A 17,666-nucleotide genomic window follows, 5' to 3' on the forward strand; every position below is an offset into this window, starting at 1 on the left:
ATATTCCTGAAATGATGGTTCCAATTCTCCACAGAACTTTATAAGCACCAACTGCCATCTCCTTTCTCAGTAATGGGAACGTCTGTAATCGCGGAAAATAGATTTTACCTGTAAATTGAAAAGGAATGATCAGTTCATGAAGAAAGCAGATTTCTCTAATAAAATATAAAGTTTTATTTGTACCTGTACTATGAATTTTGGGGGAAAAAAGGAAAATGATGGTTACACTATAACTTGAGATAACCCTCTATATCTTCATGTCATGGGCGTATCTACGGTACTTATTAAACAAAATTTAAGGGCTTGTTATAGAATCCAGTGTATCCTTAGGGTTCCTTTCACAGAATGGATGTCAGAGGGTTAGTTGGCATCCATTCAAGTGGGCAGGTATTTGGCAGTATACCATTTTCTGTCTTCCAACAGAACAAGAGTAGCTGTGCTTTTTTTTTTTTTTTTTTAAAGAGTTGTCCCACAAAAAATACACAATCCTGTGTGGGTGTTTATAATTTTTTTTTTTTTTTGTAATCTACCTATGGTTGGCGTTTCACTATATGCCCATGCAATCTCGTACATCCTTAAAGAAGTTGTCCACTACTTGGGCAACTTCTTGTCATACCCCACGTTTGGCCCTGATAAAATATTAAAACCTATACTCCCCTCCCATGCCGGCACTATTCCAGTGGTGTCTTCAGTCTTTCTCCCTGGGGCTCGCGTGCAGTGTTGTCAGTCTAATTGGTCTGACGTCATCAATCATAGACAAACAAAAGTCAACAAATCTGAGCACTCTAACCATTCGGCCAATCACGGCTTACTTTATAGACCTAAAAGGTCATTGAATACCATGGAGAATATGGTGATTGGAGTGTACGGTGGGTGTGCGCAAACAGTGGGCACCCGAAACTGATCAGGAGACGGTGCATAGGTATAGTCGGTCCCCGAACAGCCAGTAAGTTATATGTACTCCAAATACAATCACTAATTCATTGAGACACTTAGTGACACTACCTACAGTGATATGTGTGTTCTAAAGCTAGGTTCCCATTGCGTTAATGGGACCACGCTAACTAACTGACAGCGTTGCACGGCGAAATTAACACCGTGCAACGCGTCCGTTAGCGCGCCCATTAACAGCAATGGGAACGCGCATCACTAGCGCGTGCCATTTTCGGCACGCGCTAGCGATGTGCCGGTGTTTTGTGGCGCGCCGCGGACGCTGCTTGCAGCGTCCGAGGCGCGCCCGAGGTCCGTTCCCCGCTCTCGCAGATCTCTGATCTGCGAGAGCGGGGACGTTTAACGCGACCCCTTTTAAAACATTGCGTTAGCGCAATCCGCTAGCGCTAGTCGCTAAACGGATTGCTCTAACGCAATCTGAACCTAGCCTTATTGATAAAACAGGGATTTTATTGCATTGTCTGACCTCAGTGTATAGAGTAAAATGAGCTGATTGGCCTAATGGTTAAGGCCCCGTCACACATAGCGACGCTTAAGCAATCCCGACAACGATACGACCTGTCAGGGATCGTTGCTGCGTCGCTATGTGGTCGCTGGTGAGATGTCACACAGTGTGATCTCCCCAACGACGCAGCAGCGATGCGGCGACCTGTAGCGACCTGTACAACGATGCTATTTCATGACGATTCAATGGGACGTCCTGTCAACGAGGTCGTTGGTAAGGTGTCAAACACAGCGATGTGTGCTACCCAGCGGGACCTCAACGATCAAAAAACGGTCCAGGCCATTCCGACATGACCAGCGATCTCACAGCAGGGGCCTGGTCGCTGCTACGTGTCACACATAGCGAGATCGCTACTGAGGTCGCTGTTGCATCACAAAACTTGTGACTCAGCAGCGATCTCGCTATGTGTGACGGGGGCTTTAGAGTGCTCTGATTTGTTGACCTTTGTTTGTCTCTGACACCAGACCAAATCTTTTAAAACTGGTGGGGAAGCTCAGGCCCCCCGGGCCATTTACGGCCTTTGATGACTCTTTATCAGGCCCCCCGGGCAGATTCTCAGGGACCGATTTCTTGGGCAGGCAGCTGTATTTTGATTTCCAGCAGCTCATTAGTTTCTTCTTGCTCTGTTTGCACACAGTGTTCACTACTGAACACTGAAGGGCATGCAATGAATGATTACGTCCTGAAATCAGTGCCCGAGTCAGGATCTACTTTGTGGGCGGAGTACGGCCCCGAAGGATGGTATAAATATCCAAATGGCCCTTGGCAGAAAAAAGATTCCACACCCCTGGTTTAAAAGATCCAGTAACCCATGTACTTTCTCATTTCAGCCTCACACCCTCATGAAGCCAGTATAGCTAGCTGGTGAACTGTGTTGGGGAGGCCTAGGAGTTCTTTTAGTAGCTAGTCTGTTGTCTATGGGACATTTCATAATGAGAATAGTGGTAGCGGCCGCACCAATTTATCTCTTTCCCTAAAAACACATTCTGAGTAAGACTAGGCATATAACCCTCAATGGCATAGATAGGTCTACTTAATAATATGGACAGAACAGGAGTTTAAAAAAAAAAAAGACAGCTCACCTGTTAGGCCGGTTTCACATTAGCATTTTGAGTAGTTGCGGACTTCCTCCGTGAAGCCCCGCCCTCGGCCGCACCACCGCCGCTAGCTCCGCCTACTTCTGCATGCTGCCTGCATACCTATCTTTAACATTAGGTACGCAGGTCGTGCCGCTGTATGCGGATGCTCTCGTATGCATCGTTTTGATGATGCGGCGACCAGCGTAGGACGCAGCTTGTAGCAATTTTTTTTTCTCCATATTGTCAAAACGACGCATACGAGAGCATCCGCATACAGCGGCATGACCTGCGTACCTAATGTTAGAGATAGGTATGCAGGCACCATGCAGAAGTAGGCGGAGCTAGCGGCGGAGGGTGGGGCTTCACTGAGGAAGTCCGCAGCTCCTCAAAACGCTTGTGTGAAACTAGCCTTAGACATGTGTTGTGGGGAAGCACGTATAGTCATCACATGGAACAAATGAAGCAGAAAAATTAGGAAATCTAGCTTCCCAAAAAATTCCACATTTATTGAGAATAAAAAAGTATGTCCAGTCGAATGAAATCACACATTATTGAGTAACGGATAACGAGTTTCGAACAATAACATATTGTTTCTCTAAGAACAAGTTACTGTTTGAAACATGTTATCCGTTACTCACTAATATGTGATTTCATTCGACTGGACATTGTCATGATATGCACTTTTGCCCTGTCCTGTATTTGAATAATATGCCATTTGATGTATGTAACTGTTCTCTGGTTTCTATTAGCTGTAATTTATGTATTTTCTTGGCTGGGAGTTCACCTGTAACAATGTCTCCTTCCCCCAATACTTGCAGCCCTAAGCTCTAATGTAATTAAGCTTTGTCAACATCACTAGTGGAGGAATAGCCATTCTTCCTCACAGCAGGTGGCTAGTCAAATGTACATATTACATAGACTGCCTGGAGCCCACCAGTCTAGAATCTTCTGGTGGACCCAACCATTGAATAGAAGGTGTAACCCCTACCCCCTTCATGGGCGGATCCCAGGAGCTCAGACAATCCATTCTTATTTTGAGATCAGATGTGAGTTGATCCTTGAAGGAGAAGGAGTGGGGATTCTTAGCTGAGGCAAGACTCCATGTCCATCTGTGACTGCGGAAGCGAATGGGTCGAGACTTGAGCTGAGGACATATCTCGTCGCTCGTGGGATTGTTTTGGGATCCCTTGGACTCGTGTGGACTATTGCTTTGTTAGCTGGCACAAGGATTATCTGGAGGTGCCCCCGAACCTGTTCTGTTGGACTAATTGTGGACTCTGTAGATCTACCTGCATGTCTTGTTCCAGCGTTCTTGATAATAAATCTGTGGAATCCTCCTTTGGCCTGTTGTCCCTTCTTGCTCTGCCGTACACCCTGTCACAAACTGGTGGCAAGCAGTGGGACCAGAGCAGAAGGAATGGAGGACAATGGCCCAACATCAGGAACCAACACCGCAGAGTACAAGACCTGGACTTTGGGGAGCCTACAATCAAAGGCCCGTGAAGTAGGAGTCCGTTTTAAGGGACTCTCCAAGGAGCAGCTTATTGAGGCTTTGGAAGGAGTTCGCCTGCAAGATGACGCTGAGGAAAGATCCTCACAGCAAATGGAGGAAAGACTGCAGCCGGAGGTAAATACCCAAAAAAGTCAGTGGGTTGTGTGGTACGAGGAGGAGTTGGCATTGCTGGGAGAAGAGGCCACCATGGACGATAAGAGGGAGGCCATTCACAGAGCTCAGGAGAGGGAGGCCATTCACAGAGCCGAGGAGAGGGAGGCCATTCACAGAGACGGGGAGAGGGAGGCCATTCACAGAGCCGAGGACAGAGCTCAGGAGATGGCATTGCTGGAGAGGCAGATCGCTTTGGAAGCAGCTAGAAGCTCCAGACAGACTCTAACCCCAGCACCCACCATGAGGGAACTCCCCAGAGTGTCCCGCAAAGACTTCAAGCCCTTTAATGAGGCTGCAGGCGACATTGAGGGCTTCTTCCAGGACTTTGAGCATCAGTGTCGATTAATGGAAGTCCCGGAAAGGGACCGAGTCCGACATCTGGTGGGGCTCTTAGAGGGTGGAGCTGCCGCAGCCTATAGAGCTATGGACTCTCAGGGGAACTGTGAGTATGCGGAGATTAAACGGACTATTCTAGAACATTATGCTGTTACCCCAGACACTTACAGGACTCAGTTCCGTACTTTAGCCTGTGATGAGGAAGTGTCTTTCAAGATGTATGCCCACAGACTCAAACAAATGTCATCGCTGGCTGGAGGCAGAGGAGCCCTTAACCTGGGAGACCTTCCTCCAGGTTATCCTAAAAGAGCAGTTTTACTTCAAGTGCCCAGCTGTTCAAATGAGGACTAATCCTGTACCCAGTCGTATTATTAATTATTTATATGATAGGTCATAGACAGCAGAATTACACTGTGGCCAGGAGTGAATCAGTAGTACCCCTCCATCAAAGTCAACATAGTTATTATGTGTGAGAATACTCCCTGAAGAGTCCAAACAAACAAAATGGAGTAAGCACAAAATCTCACTGATCATTATAAAAATACTTGAATTTATTGAACATATACAAAGAAACACACAAAAATTACACCATATCCGCACAATGCAGTGTGCACAGGAGATAAAACAAGGAATAGACTAGTGATGTGACAGGGAATTCATGGGAAAAATGTGTATTAAACCATGGCGCATGATATCATATTCATACCGATTTAGCACAAATCAAAGGGCCCAATGTATAACACAGTCCATAGCCAAATTATATGGATGCAAGTACCGCTGTAAATGGTCATGAAGTGCATCGGTGTAAAAGTTAATGCTTACCCATGGTACAAAGTCAATCCCACAGACTCCCTGGCGCCCCTCTATTATTAATTATGTACACCCAAGTGCCATGGAGGACGACGTGTCACCACTACGTGAGGACTGGCCTAGTGCCTCACCCACCCATGTTGCACCACTAGGAGTTTATGGTGTGCGACCTGCAGCTATGACGACTTCTGCTCATCGAGGTAAGCACTTGCAGGAGGTCGTGCTGGATGGACAGAGACTTATTGGATTTTGTGACTCAGGGGCTTTCCTCACACTGGCTGATCCCCGAGTGGTTCGGCCTGAGGCAATCCATCGAGGACCTGGGATTGTCATTGAACTGGCTGGTGGACAATGGAGGACTATTCCCACAGCCACTGTGGATCTGAACTTTGGTTTTGGGGTCAGGCGATGTGTGGTTGGGGTGATGGGTGGTCTGCCTGCAGATGTTCTCCTGGGCAATGATGTGGGAGAGCTACGATGCCAATTCGTGGCTGCATGAAGCCACATGTAAGTTACGCTCTGCCTGTGTGTACTTAACCAGCGACCTGTAGAGGTCCCTGGTACGTACACAAATTGGGAGGGGAAGGGATTGTCATGATATGTACTTTTGCCCTGTCCTGTATTTGAATAATATGCCATTTGATGTATGTAACTGTTCTCTGGTTTCTATTAGCTGTAATTTATGTATTTTCTTGGCTGGGAGTTCACCTGTAACAATGTCTCCTTCCCCCAATACTTGCAGCCCTAAGCTCTAATGTAATTAAGCTTTGTCAACATCACTAGTGGAGGAATAGCCATTCTTCCTCACAGCAGGTGGCTAGTCAAATGTACATATTACATAGACTGCCTGGAGCCCACCAGTCTAGAATCTTCTGGTGGACCCAACCATTGAATAGAAGGTGTAACCCCTACCCCCTTCATGGGCGGATCCCAGGAGCTCAGACAATCCATTCTTATTTTGAGATCAGATGTGAGTTGATCCTTGAAGGAGAAGGAGTGGGGATTCTTAGCTGAGGCAAGACCCCATGTCCATCTGTGACTGCGGAAGCGAATGGGTCGAGACTTGAGCTGAGGACATATCTCGACGCTCGTGGGATTGTTTTGGGATCCCTTGGACTCGTGTGGACTATTGCTTTGTTAGCTGGCACAAGGATTATCGGGAGGTGCCCCGAACCTGTTCTGTTGGACTAATTGTGGACTCTGTAGATCTACCTGCATGTGTTGTTCCAGCGTTCTTGATAATAAATCTGTTGAATCATCCCTCGGCCTGTTGTCCCTTCTTGCTCTGCCGTACACCCCGTCACAGACATACTTTTTTATTCTCAATAAATTTAAAAAAAATTTGGAATCTGGATTTCCTCCGTTTTCTGCTTTACTTAACCCCTTACCGGCATCGGACGTACTATACCGTCCGATGCCGGCTCCCCTGCTTTGATGCAGGGCTCCGCGGTGAGCCCGCACCAAAGCCGGGACATGTCAGCTGTTTTGAACAGCTGACATGTGCCCGTAATAGGCGCGGGCAGAATCGCGATCTGCCCGCACCTATTAACTAGTTAAATGCCGCTGTCAAACGCAGACAGCGGCATTTAACTTCCGGCCGGGCGGCCGGAAATGACGTCATCGCCGACCCCCGTCACATGTCCGGGGGTCGGCGATGCGTCTCCATTGTAGCCATAGAGGTCCTTGAGACCTCTATGGTTACTGATTGCCCGTCGCTGTGAGCACCACCCTGTGGTCGGCGCTCACAGCACACGTGCAATTCTGCTACATAGCAGCGATCAGCAAATCGCTGCTATGTAGCAGAGCCGATCGTGCTGTCCCTGCTTCTAGCCTCCCATGGAGGCTATTGAAGCATGGCAAAAGTTAAAAAAAAAAGTTTAAAAAAATGTGAAAAAAATAAAAAAAACATAAAAGTTTAAATCACCCCCCTTTCGCCCCAATCAAAATAAATCAATAAAAAAAAATATCAAATCTACGCATATTTGGTATCGCCGCGCTCAGAATTGCCCGATCTATCAAATAAAAAAAAGTATTAACCTGATCGCTAAACAGCGCAGCGGGAAAAAAACTCGAAACGCCAGAATTACGTTTTTTTGGTCGCCGCGACATTGCATTAAAATGCAATAACGGGCGATCAAAAGAAAGCATTTCGGTGCAGATACGATCATTAAAAACGTCATCTCGGCACGCAAAAAATAAGCCCTCAACCGACCACAGATCACGAAAAATGGAGACGCTACGAGTATCGGAAAATGGCGCAATTTTTTTTTTTTTTTTTGCAAAGTTTGGAATTTTTTTTCACCACTTAGATAAAAAATAACCTAGTCATGTTTGGTGTCTATGAACTCGTAATGACCTGGAGAATCATAATGGCAGGTCATTTTTAGCATTTAGTGAACCTAGCAAAAAAGCCAAACAAAAAACCAATGTGGGATTGCACTTTTTTTGCAATTTCACCGCACTTGGAATTTTTTTCCCGTTTTCTAGTACACGACATGCTAAAACCAATGATGTCGTTCAAAAGTACAACTCGTCCCGCAAAAAATAAGCCCTCACATGGCCAAATTGACGGAAAAATAAAAAAGTTATGGCTCTGGGAAGGAGGGGAGCGAAAAACGAACACGGAAAAACGAAAAATCCCCTGGTCATGAAGGGGTTAATATCCTGGTCATGGATACATACTAACTTAGAAATTTTTAAATGGTCCTTTAATAGTTTTGATTAAGTTATATTTTACTATAGTCTTTAGTTAGGGATTAATTGCGTCTGGCAAATTGTTAATTGTGTTGTCACTTTGGTGCCCAATCACCCCTGGCATCGCCGTCTGCTCGTTCGGACAAATCGAACATGAAATCAGAGATCCGCTGCAGCCCGGACTTCCTCTTCATGATCGATTTGTCCAAAGGCGGAGACAGTGACGCCAGTGTCATAACACCGCAAGGGAGCCCCGGGACCGCGAGTGCCAACACCACATGAACGGCGCTGGCATTGGAGGAGAGTCTAGGCTTTATTATTTTATGGGGGCCAAACATTTTGATCAAGAAGGGGTTGTCCTAGTTGTGGAATACCCCTTTAGTTTGGGAAATGCTGGATATACTGATGGCTCAAACACATTGTCCGCAAGATCTAATGAGCTAAACTTGTATGTTTTCGTTATTGTCAGATTTATCACACTTTCCTTGTCTTTGTCTTGATCAGAGTATTTACTGCCCCTGACATTAAAAAAGATGAGGGCAACTATAATTACAGAAGCCCCATTTAGAATGGGCCTCTGTTTATGATGACGCTTATTTATGGTCTACAGAAGTTTGGCAACGTCTATCATTTAGTGTGTGTCACTGGGAGATATTTAGCTTTTATCATTCATTTACAATCTTGTGATTGTGAGCACACATCATCTGTAGCCATGCAATTCCCTCAACAGTCATGGGTTGTTTGATTGTTGCTACCCCCAGCAGTGGCAGGGTTTAGGGTAAACTCTGAACCCGACTGTTAATCCTTGTTATGGTGTCATCTTTATTGATTGCAGCTTCACAATAAGGGAAGTCTGTTGTGAAGTGGATTGCCAGGCCCCGCCATGGCAGAAGCCGAGGCCTGTTTTAGGAGAATTGGCATCTCTCTGGCTATACTCAATGTACACAGAAAGCAGCCCATCAGTGGTGCAGACGGCGATATACAGAGCTCAGTATTCAGAGAACTTCTAGATCTGCAGCAGATAAAACAGTGATTTGTATCAAAATGACAGCAAGCAGACCAATAAGTGACACATTGCTGGAATCAGGGTCTCTGCCTCTACATCATGTCACACTCAGATTACATGGCAAAAACCTGTTGTCAGATTCCCTTTAGGGTATGTGCACATGTTGTGGAATTGTGTGCGGATTCCACCTGCGGTTTCCTATTATGGAGCAGGTATAAACCGCAGCAGAATCCGCACAAAGAATTGCATTATAATGAAGAAAAAAAAAAATCTGATTTTCCAGATGTGTACTTATGCAAGCATAAGCAACTTTGTAATTAATTGTTCGCTGCTTCTAAGATTTTAAACACCATTTTGTGACCATTAAACTTCCATTTTGGATGCTCTATAATTAGCAGAGGTCACTACGGGGAGGGGGAGGTGAGCAGTGACCATCACTCATCGTAAATAGTGTCGTCCTGTATTATCCATATTGTAATCATGCCTGTAATGATGGTGGGATGACTATTGAAGTGGTCTACAAAATAAGAATCAGCTGAAAGATCTGATTTTTTTTTTTTAAATCTATTTTCTATGTCCTGTATATGATACAGAAAATATAAAAAATAAATCAAAAATTCTTAAGTATATTGATAAAAAATAGAACACTGCTGACAGTTTCTTTGTAATATGTGGTTCCATAAGTCATAAAGCAAACGTTGATTTGTATTCTCTTTTCTGCATCTGTTTTCTTTTTATTTCTCTCAGATTTAATAAAAGGACTTCAGAACACCTCTACGCACTCGCCTAACATGTCTCACTCCCCTCTGCCTCCTCACTTGCAACAAGGGTTCACAGGTAAGGGATACTATTACGGGATACTTTTGCTGTCACTGAAGTGTCTGTATTTGAATTGTGCAGAGTGACTTGGTAGTCCATTCTATTTGCATAGCCCAGCTGTTCTCGCTCACTTTTGAGTGGAGCTGCCTGCAGATTTCCACATTCATATCAAAAAGTAATTTGCACTCACGACATAGAAAGTAAACGGCTGTTTTATCATACTTTGCATGGTTGAGAGGTATATGGAAAGCACAAATGTATAGCTGGTTATTAGCCTATGGCCATTACACGCACAGAGCGTTTTCTCTAGATACCTCTGTACGTGATCGACTGTAGGCTACTGACCTGCTGTACTGTACATAATCGCCTGTAGGCTACTGACCTGCTGTACTGTACATCAGGGGTGTCAAACTGCATTCCTCGAGGGCTGCAAACAGGTCATGTTTTCAGGATTTCCTTGTATTGCACAGGTGATAATTTAATCACCTACACACATAATGATTGCAGAACCTTGTGCAATGCTAAGGAAATCTTGAAAACACGCATGGTTTGCGGCCCTCAAGGAATGCAGTTTGACACCCCTGCCGAACATGATCGCCTGTAGGCTACTGACCTGCTGTACTGTACATGATCGCCTGTAGGCTACTGACCTGCTGTACTGTACATGATCGCCTGTAGGCTACTGACCTGCTGTACTGTACATGATCGCCTGTAGGCTACTGACCTGCTGTACTGTACATGATTGGCTGTAGGCTGCTGTACTGTACATAATCGCCTGTAGGCTACTGACCTGCTGTACTGTACATGATCGCCTGTAGGCTACTGACCTGCTGTACTGTACATGATCGCCTGTAGGCTACTGACCTGTACGTGATCGGCTGTAGGCTACTGACCTGTACTGTACGTGATCGGCTGTAGGCTACTGACCTGCTTTACTGTACGTGATCGGCTGTAGGCTACTGACCTGTACTGTACGTGATCGGCTGTAGGCTACTGACCTGTACTGTACGTGATCGGCTGTAGGCTACTGACCTGCTTTACTGTACGTGATCGGCTGTAGGCTACTGACCTGCTGTACTGTACATGATCGGCTGTAGGCTACTGACCTGCTGTACTGTACATGATCGCCTGTAGGCTATTGACCTGCTGTACTGTACATGATTGGCTGTAGGCTGCTGTACTGTACATAATCGCCTGTAGGCTACTGACCTGCTGTACTGTACATGATCGCCTGTAGGCTACTGACCTGCTGTACTGTACATGATCGCCTGTAGGCTACTGACCTGTACTGTACGTGATCGGCTGTAGGCTACTGACCTGCTGTACTGTACATGATTGGCTGTAGGCTGCTGTACTGTACATAATCGCCTGTAGGCTACTGACCTGCTGTACTGTACATGATCGCCTGTAGGCTACTGACCTGCTGTACTGTACATGATCGCCTGTAGGCTACTGACCTGTACTGTACGTGATCGGCTGTAGGCAACTGACCTGCTTTACTGTACGTGATCGGCTGTAGGCTACTGACCTGTACTGTACGTGATCGGCTGTAGGCTACTGACCTGCTTTACTGTACGTGATCGGCTGTAGGCTACTGACCTGCTTTACTGTACGTGATCGGCTGTAGGCTACTGACCTGCTGTACCGTACGTGATCGGCTGTAGGCTACTGACCTGCTGTACTGTATATGATCAGCTGTAGGCTATTGACCTGCTGTACTGTACATGATCGCCTGTAGGCTATTGACCTGCTGTACTGTACATGATTGGCTGTAGGCTGCTGTGCTGTACATAATCGCCTGTAGGCTACTGACCTGCTGTACTGTACATGATCGCCTGTAGGCTACTGACCTGCTGTACTGTACATGATCGCCTGTAGGCTACTGACCTGTACTGTACGTGATCGCCTGTAGGCTACTGACCTGCTGTACTGTACATGATCGCCTGTAGGCTACTGACCTGTACTGTACGTGATCGGCTGTAGGCAACTGACCTGCTTTACTGTACGTGATCGGCTGTAGGCTACTGACCTGTACTGTACGTGATCGGCTGTAGGCTACTGACCTGCTTTACTGTACGTGATCGGCTGTAGGCTACTGACCTGCTGTACTGTACATGATCGGCTGTAGGCTACTGACCTGTACTGTACATGATCGGCTGTAGGCTACTGACCTGCTGTACTGTAAATGATCGGCTGTAGGCTACTGACCTGCTATACCGTACGTGATCGGCTGTAGGCTACTGACCTGCTGTACTGTATATGATCAGCTGTAGGCTACTGACCTGCTGTACTGTATATGATCAGCTGTAGGCTACTGACCTGCTGTACTGTACATGATCGGCTGTAGGCTACTGACCTGTACTGTACATGATCGGCTGTAGGCTACTGACCTGCTGTACTGTAAATGATCGGCTGTAGGCTACTGACCTGCTATACCGTACGTGATCGGCTGTAGGCTACTGACCTGCTGTACTGTATATGATCAGCTGTAGGCTACTGACCTGCTGTACTGTATATGATCAGCTGTAGGCTACTGACCTGCTGTACTGTAAATGATCGGCTGTAGGCTACTGACCTGCTGTACTGTAAATGATCGGCTGTAGGCTACTGACCTGCTATACCGTACGTGATCGGCTGTAGGCTACTGACCTGCTATACCGTACGTGATCGGCTGTAGGCAACTGACCTGCAGTACTTTACGTGATCGGCTGTAGGCTGCTGGCCTGCTGTACTGTAAATGATCGGCTGTAGGCTACTGACCTGCTGTACTGTATATGATCAGCTGTAGGCTACTGACCTGCTGTACTGAAACAATAAAAGGTATTCGATGGCAACATCACGTAAATCTCCAATGTATATATCTCTGTTACCAGATAATGGATATAATTACGCCCAGTCGTTAAAGCAAACACTAAGAGAGGTGTGGAAACCACAGAAAAAATGACCAATACTGGGTATATCACATATAAAGATAATTTTTATTAGTACAAATACAACAAATTTAAAAGCATACTAGTTCCTGGACAACAATGAAACATAGTGAACTAATGGTGGCGGTCGCCGCAGCAAGTCGCCACTGTACAACAGGACGTGTAGACCTAAAAGACCCCAGGCTACCATATGGTAGAAACACTCATTAGTAGATACAAATACCCGTAAATAATGCAAGCTAGAAAGTTATATTGTGTGCCCGCGCTGTAAGTCAAAAGATCATGCAATAAAATGCTGTATCCAAAGTATTACCACAGTGGGTTTAATGTCCAGATGTACTATACAGCGCAGGACCACACCGTATTAACCAACCAATAAAGCAGCAAAAGAATCCGTGTAACAATGACTGCCTACCATAATATTATCTCTCTCCCATGGCCGAACACGACCATCAATCCTATCATACACTTATAACTGCCAAAAATGTAGCAAGGCGGCATGGCCATAAACACAGCTGTACGTTACCTGTAGCAGGGAGGTCAAAAAGTAGCCTAGGTCCGGTGCACACGTCCGCCCGACGCGCGTTTCGGAGCGGAAGCTCCTTCGTCAGGGGACGTCCCCTGACGAAGGAGCTTCCGCTCCGAAACGCGCGTCGGGCGGACGTGTGCACCGGACCTAGGCTACTTTTTGACCTCCCTGCTACAGGTAACGTACAGCTGTGTTTATGGCCATGCCGCCTTGCTACATTTTTGGCAGTTATAAGTGTATGATAGGATTGATGGTCGTGTTCGGCCATGGGAGAGAGATAATATTATGGTAGGCAGTCATTGTTACACGGATTCTTTTGCTGCTTTATTGGTTGGTTAATACGGTGTGGTCCTGCGCTGTATAGTACATCTGGACATTAAACCCACTGTGGTAATACTTTGGATACAGCATTTTATTGCATGATCTTTTGACTTACAGCGCGGGCACACAATATAACTTTCTAGCTTGCATTATTTACGGGTATTTGTATCTACTAATGAGTGTTTCTACCATATGGTAGCCTGGGGTCTTTTAGGTCTACACGTCCTGTTGTACAGTGGCGACTTGCTGCGGCGACCGCCACCATTAGTTCATTATGTTTCATTGTTGTCCAGGAACTAGTATGCTTTTAAATTTGTTGTATTTGTACTAATAAAAATTATCTTTATATGTGATATACCCAGTATTGGTCGTTTTTTCTGTGGTTTCCACACCTCTCTTAGTGACCTGCTGTACTGTAAATGATCGGCTGTAGGCTACTGACCTGCTATACCGTACGTGATCGGCTGTAGGCTACTGACCTGCTGTACTGTACATGATCGGCTGTAGGCTGCTGACCTGCTGTACTGTAAATGATCGGCTGTAGGCTACTGACCTGCTGTACTGTAAATGATCGGCTGTAGGCTACTGACCTGCTGTACTGTAAATGATCGGCTGTAGGCTACTGACCTGCTGTACTGTACGTGATCGGCAGTAGGCTACTGACCTGCTGTACTGTACATGATCGGCTGTAGGCTACTGACCTGCTGTACTGTAAATGATCGGCTGTAGGCTACTGACCTGCTGTACTGTAAATGATCGGCTGTAGGCTACTGACCTGCTGTACTGTACATGATCAGCTGTAGGCTACTGACCTGCTGTACTGTATATGATCAGCTGTAGGCTACTGACCTGCTGTACTGTACGTGATCGGCTGTAGGCTACTGACCTGCTGTACTGTATATGATCAGCTGTAGGCTACTGACCTGCTGTACTGTACGTGATCGGCTGTAGGCTACTGACCTGCTGTACTGTACGTGATCGGCTGTAGGCTACTGACCTGCTGTACTGTACGTGATCGGCTGTAGGCTACTGGCCTGCTGTACTGTACGTGATCGGCTGTAGGCTACTGACCTGCTGTACTGTACGTGATCGGCTGTAGGCTACTGGCCTGCTGTACTGTACGTGATCGGCTGTAGGCTACTGACCTGCTGTACTGTACGTGATCGGCTGTAGGCTACTGACCTGCTGTACTGTACGTGATCGGCTGTAGGCTACTGACCTGCTGTACTGTACGTGATCGGCTGTAGGCTACTGACCTGCTGTACTGTACATGATCGGCTGTAGGCTACTGACCTGCTGTACTGTACGTGATCGGCTGTAGGCTACTGACCTGCTGTACTGTACGTGATCGGCTGTAGGCTACTGACCTGCTGTACTGTACATGATCGGCTGTAGGCTACTGGCCTGCTGTACTGTACGTGATCGGCTGTAGGCTACTGACCTGCTGTACTGTACATGATCGGCTGTAGGCTACTGGCCTGCTGTACTGTACGTGATCGGCTGTAGGCTACGGACCTGCTGTACTGTAAATGATCGGCTGTAGGCTACTGACCTGCTGTACTGTACATGATCGGCTGTAGGCTACGGACCTGCTGTACTGTAAATGATCGGCTGTAGGCTACGGACCTGCTGTACTGTAAATGATCGGCTGTAGGCTACGGACCTGCTGTACTGTACGTGATCGGCTGTAGGCTACTGGCCTGCTGTACTGTACGTGATCGGCTGTAGGCTACTGACCTGCTGTACTGTATATGATCAGCTGTAGGCTACTGACCTGCTGTACTGTACGTGATCGGCTGTAGGCTACTGACCTGCTGTACTGTACGTGATCGGCTGTAGGCTACTGACCTGCTGTACTGTACATGATCGGCTGTAGGCTACTGACCTGCTGTACTGTACGTGATCGGCTGTAGGCTACTGGCCTGCTGTACTGTACGTGATCGGCTGTAGGCTACTGGCCTGCTGTACTGTACGTGATCGGCTGTAGGCTACTGACCTGCTGTATATTGTTTTTTTTTTTTTTTTTTGTATACTTCTTGACTATGCAAAGAAAATAAACAGCTGGTTTATCAAACTACTTGGTGAATGCTAATCAACTTTTTGATATGTTACGTTTGAACTTTCAAATTGTGCACCACAAGTGTGGCTACCGCCCAATGTGTTTATCCTGTTTTTCGGCCTTGTGACAATTTTCATTCTAATACATGTATGTCCACATTCAGAATATTTAAAGTCACCATCATCATCAGTAGTAGCATTTTTCCAGCAGTTCTAGCATTGGCATCTGAGAAACTTGTTATCCGTTCTTGTTGACTTGCGTTCTTGTTGATTTTTTTTGTTTTTTCCAGATACAGCTCAATGTAAAGGAGACTCTAAATTGCAACGTAAAAACCCATGACAACTGATCAATGGAACTAAGTTGATTTACAATGTGTTCTTCTGGTTGGCTTGGACTGTCCTATCCGGAAGTGCTTTGTCATCAGAAAAAGCTGCCGTGTGCTGTCTATGTTTACATTAATCCCAAGCACTGTGGAGAGCAGGAAGAATACTGGATGAAAGCAAGCGAAGGCAGGCGGCAGGAGAATGTTCATGAGCATGGCTGGCTATAAGTTGGTGCTAACAAGCCACAAAGGATTTCTTCTAGGGCGAGGGATAGATGGGGAAGAGGTTTCCCTCCATAACCTTAAATAATCACTGGGCTAAATGATTGTTTTATATTTATTTTTGTTGCAGGTATCATAGAGCATAAGCCACATGAAGTGGATATGTTTGCATTCCATTCTATATTCCTGAGAATTGCGGAAGAAGGTTGTGGGCGAGAAACGTAGATACAAATAAAATGCAAAACACACCTTTTTGCCCATTGTCAAGAGACTTGCATTTGTGGAATTTGACAGATCGTTATTTAATTCAAATGGGACTTATTCTCCAAATGGTCTATAAGCATAATTAATTGCCTTATTTTTTATTTAACAGTTAAAACTTTTAAAAATCGTGTAGGATTAAAGCTTTTTTAAATTTATTGCACAAAGATTTCAAAATAATATTATCGTGGGAAGTAGAAATTTTGCTCTTTTTTTTTTTTTCTTTTTATACAGTAGATAACAAAGCTGGGGGAATTGAAGATTTAATGGAAAATAGGCCAATAGTAAAATTTGCTATGGCTCTTCTCGTAATTTATAATGCTTTAAACAAGAAGTGTTAAGTAGTAAAATCATTTACAAGGTGGTGCACGTGGCACGGTAATGCGGTTTGCAAGCATTTCACAATTAAAAGTATTAAGTGAAAAAAATCATTAAAATATATGGTTTCCACCAGCGTTTAAAACTTGCAAATATTTCCCATTTTGTTGGTCTGAATAATATTTATACCAATTTGGTTGAAAATTTGGTTAAAGAAACGGTGACCAGTTAAGTCTGTTTTGGATCAAATCTGTTAAAGCCTAACCAAGTGTTTATTTTTTTATTGTATGTTGTTGTTTTGTTTTCTGTATATGTGCTAAACTGAGTGAGCATTTTTTTTTTTTTTTTTTTTAACATGGGAAGTAGTTTATCATTTAGGCTGGAATTACATTGCTCCGGTATGGGTCCCCATTAAATCCAAATATTTAGTGCCAAGAATGGAATTTCTTATGCTGACACTGCTTTTGTATGATGATGGTTTCTCCTTAGTAAATTTTAATCCAATTTTTACTACTGAATATGCGGCTGGCTGTAACTAGCCGTATTACTGTCACCTTCATTCAGATTAGAGTTGGCTATCCATATTAAGTCAGTGGTGGTCTGGCTCTAGTGGTCCAACTTGTCCACTGGTTCAAATTAGTAGCGCAAAGCTACAACCAAGAAAAGCTCAAACTAAGTGTATGAGTTATGCAGTTTAGACCCGTTTACTCTGCAGTACCCTTTAGGGTATGTGCACACGTTACGGATTTACTGTGGATCTGCAGCGTTTTTTGCGGCGCAGAAATGCTGCAGATCCGCAAGTGATTTACAATACAATGTAAATCAATGGTTAAAAAAA

The 17,666-nt window shown here is 45.3% G+C and overlaps 1 protein-coding gene across 2 annotated transcripts in view; it reads left to right on the forward strand.

Moving 5' to 3' along the window:
- The window catches only part of UBN2 (ubinuclein 2), a 155,246-nt gene extending 138,749 nt beyond the window's left edge, over positions 1-16,497 (forward strand). For both annotated transcript variants that reach the window (XM_069737072.1, XM_069737073.1), the window contains 2 exons: positions 9,795-9,884; positions 15,995-16,497. In XM_069737072.1, coding sequence (XP_069593173.1) covers positions 9,795-9,884; positions 15,995-16,044 — 140 coding nt within the window. In that variant the 3' untranslated portion in view covers positions 16,045-16,497. The remainder of the gene's footprint in view (positions 1-9,794; positions 9,885-15,994) is intronic.
- The last annotated feature ends 1,169 nt before the right edge of the window (positions 16,498-17,666 follow it).

This window comes from Ranitomeya imitator, chromosome 8, assembly GCF_032444005.1.
Source record: "Ranitomeya imitator isolate aRanImi1 chromosome 8, aRanImi1.pri, whole genome shotgun sequence".
NCBI lineage: Eukaryota > Metazoa > Chordata > Amphibia > Anura > Dendrobatidae > Ranitomeya > Ranitomeya imitator.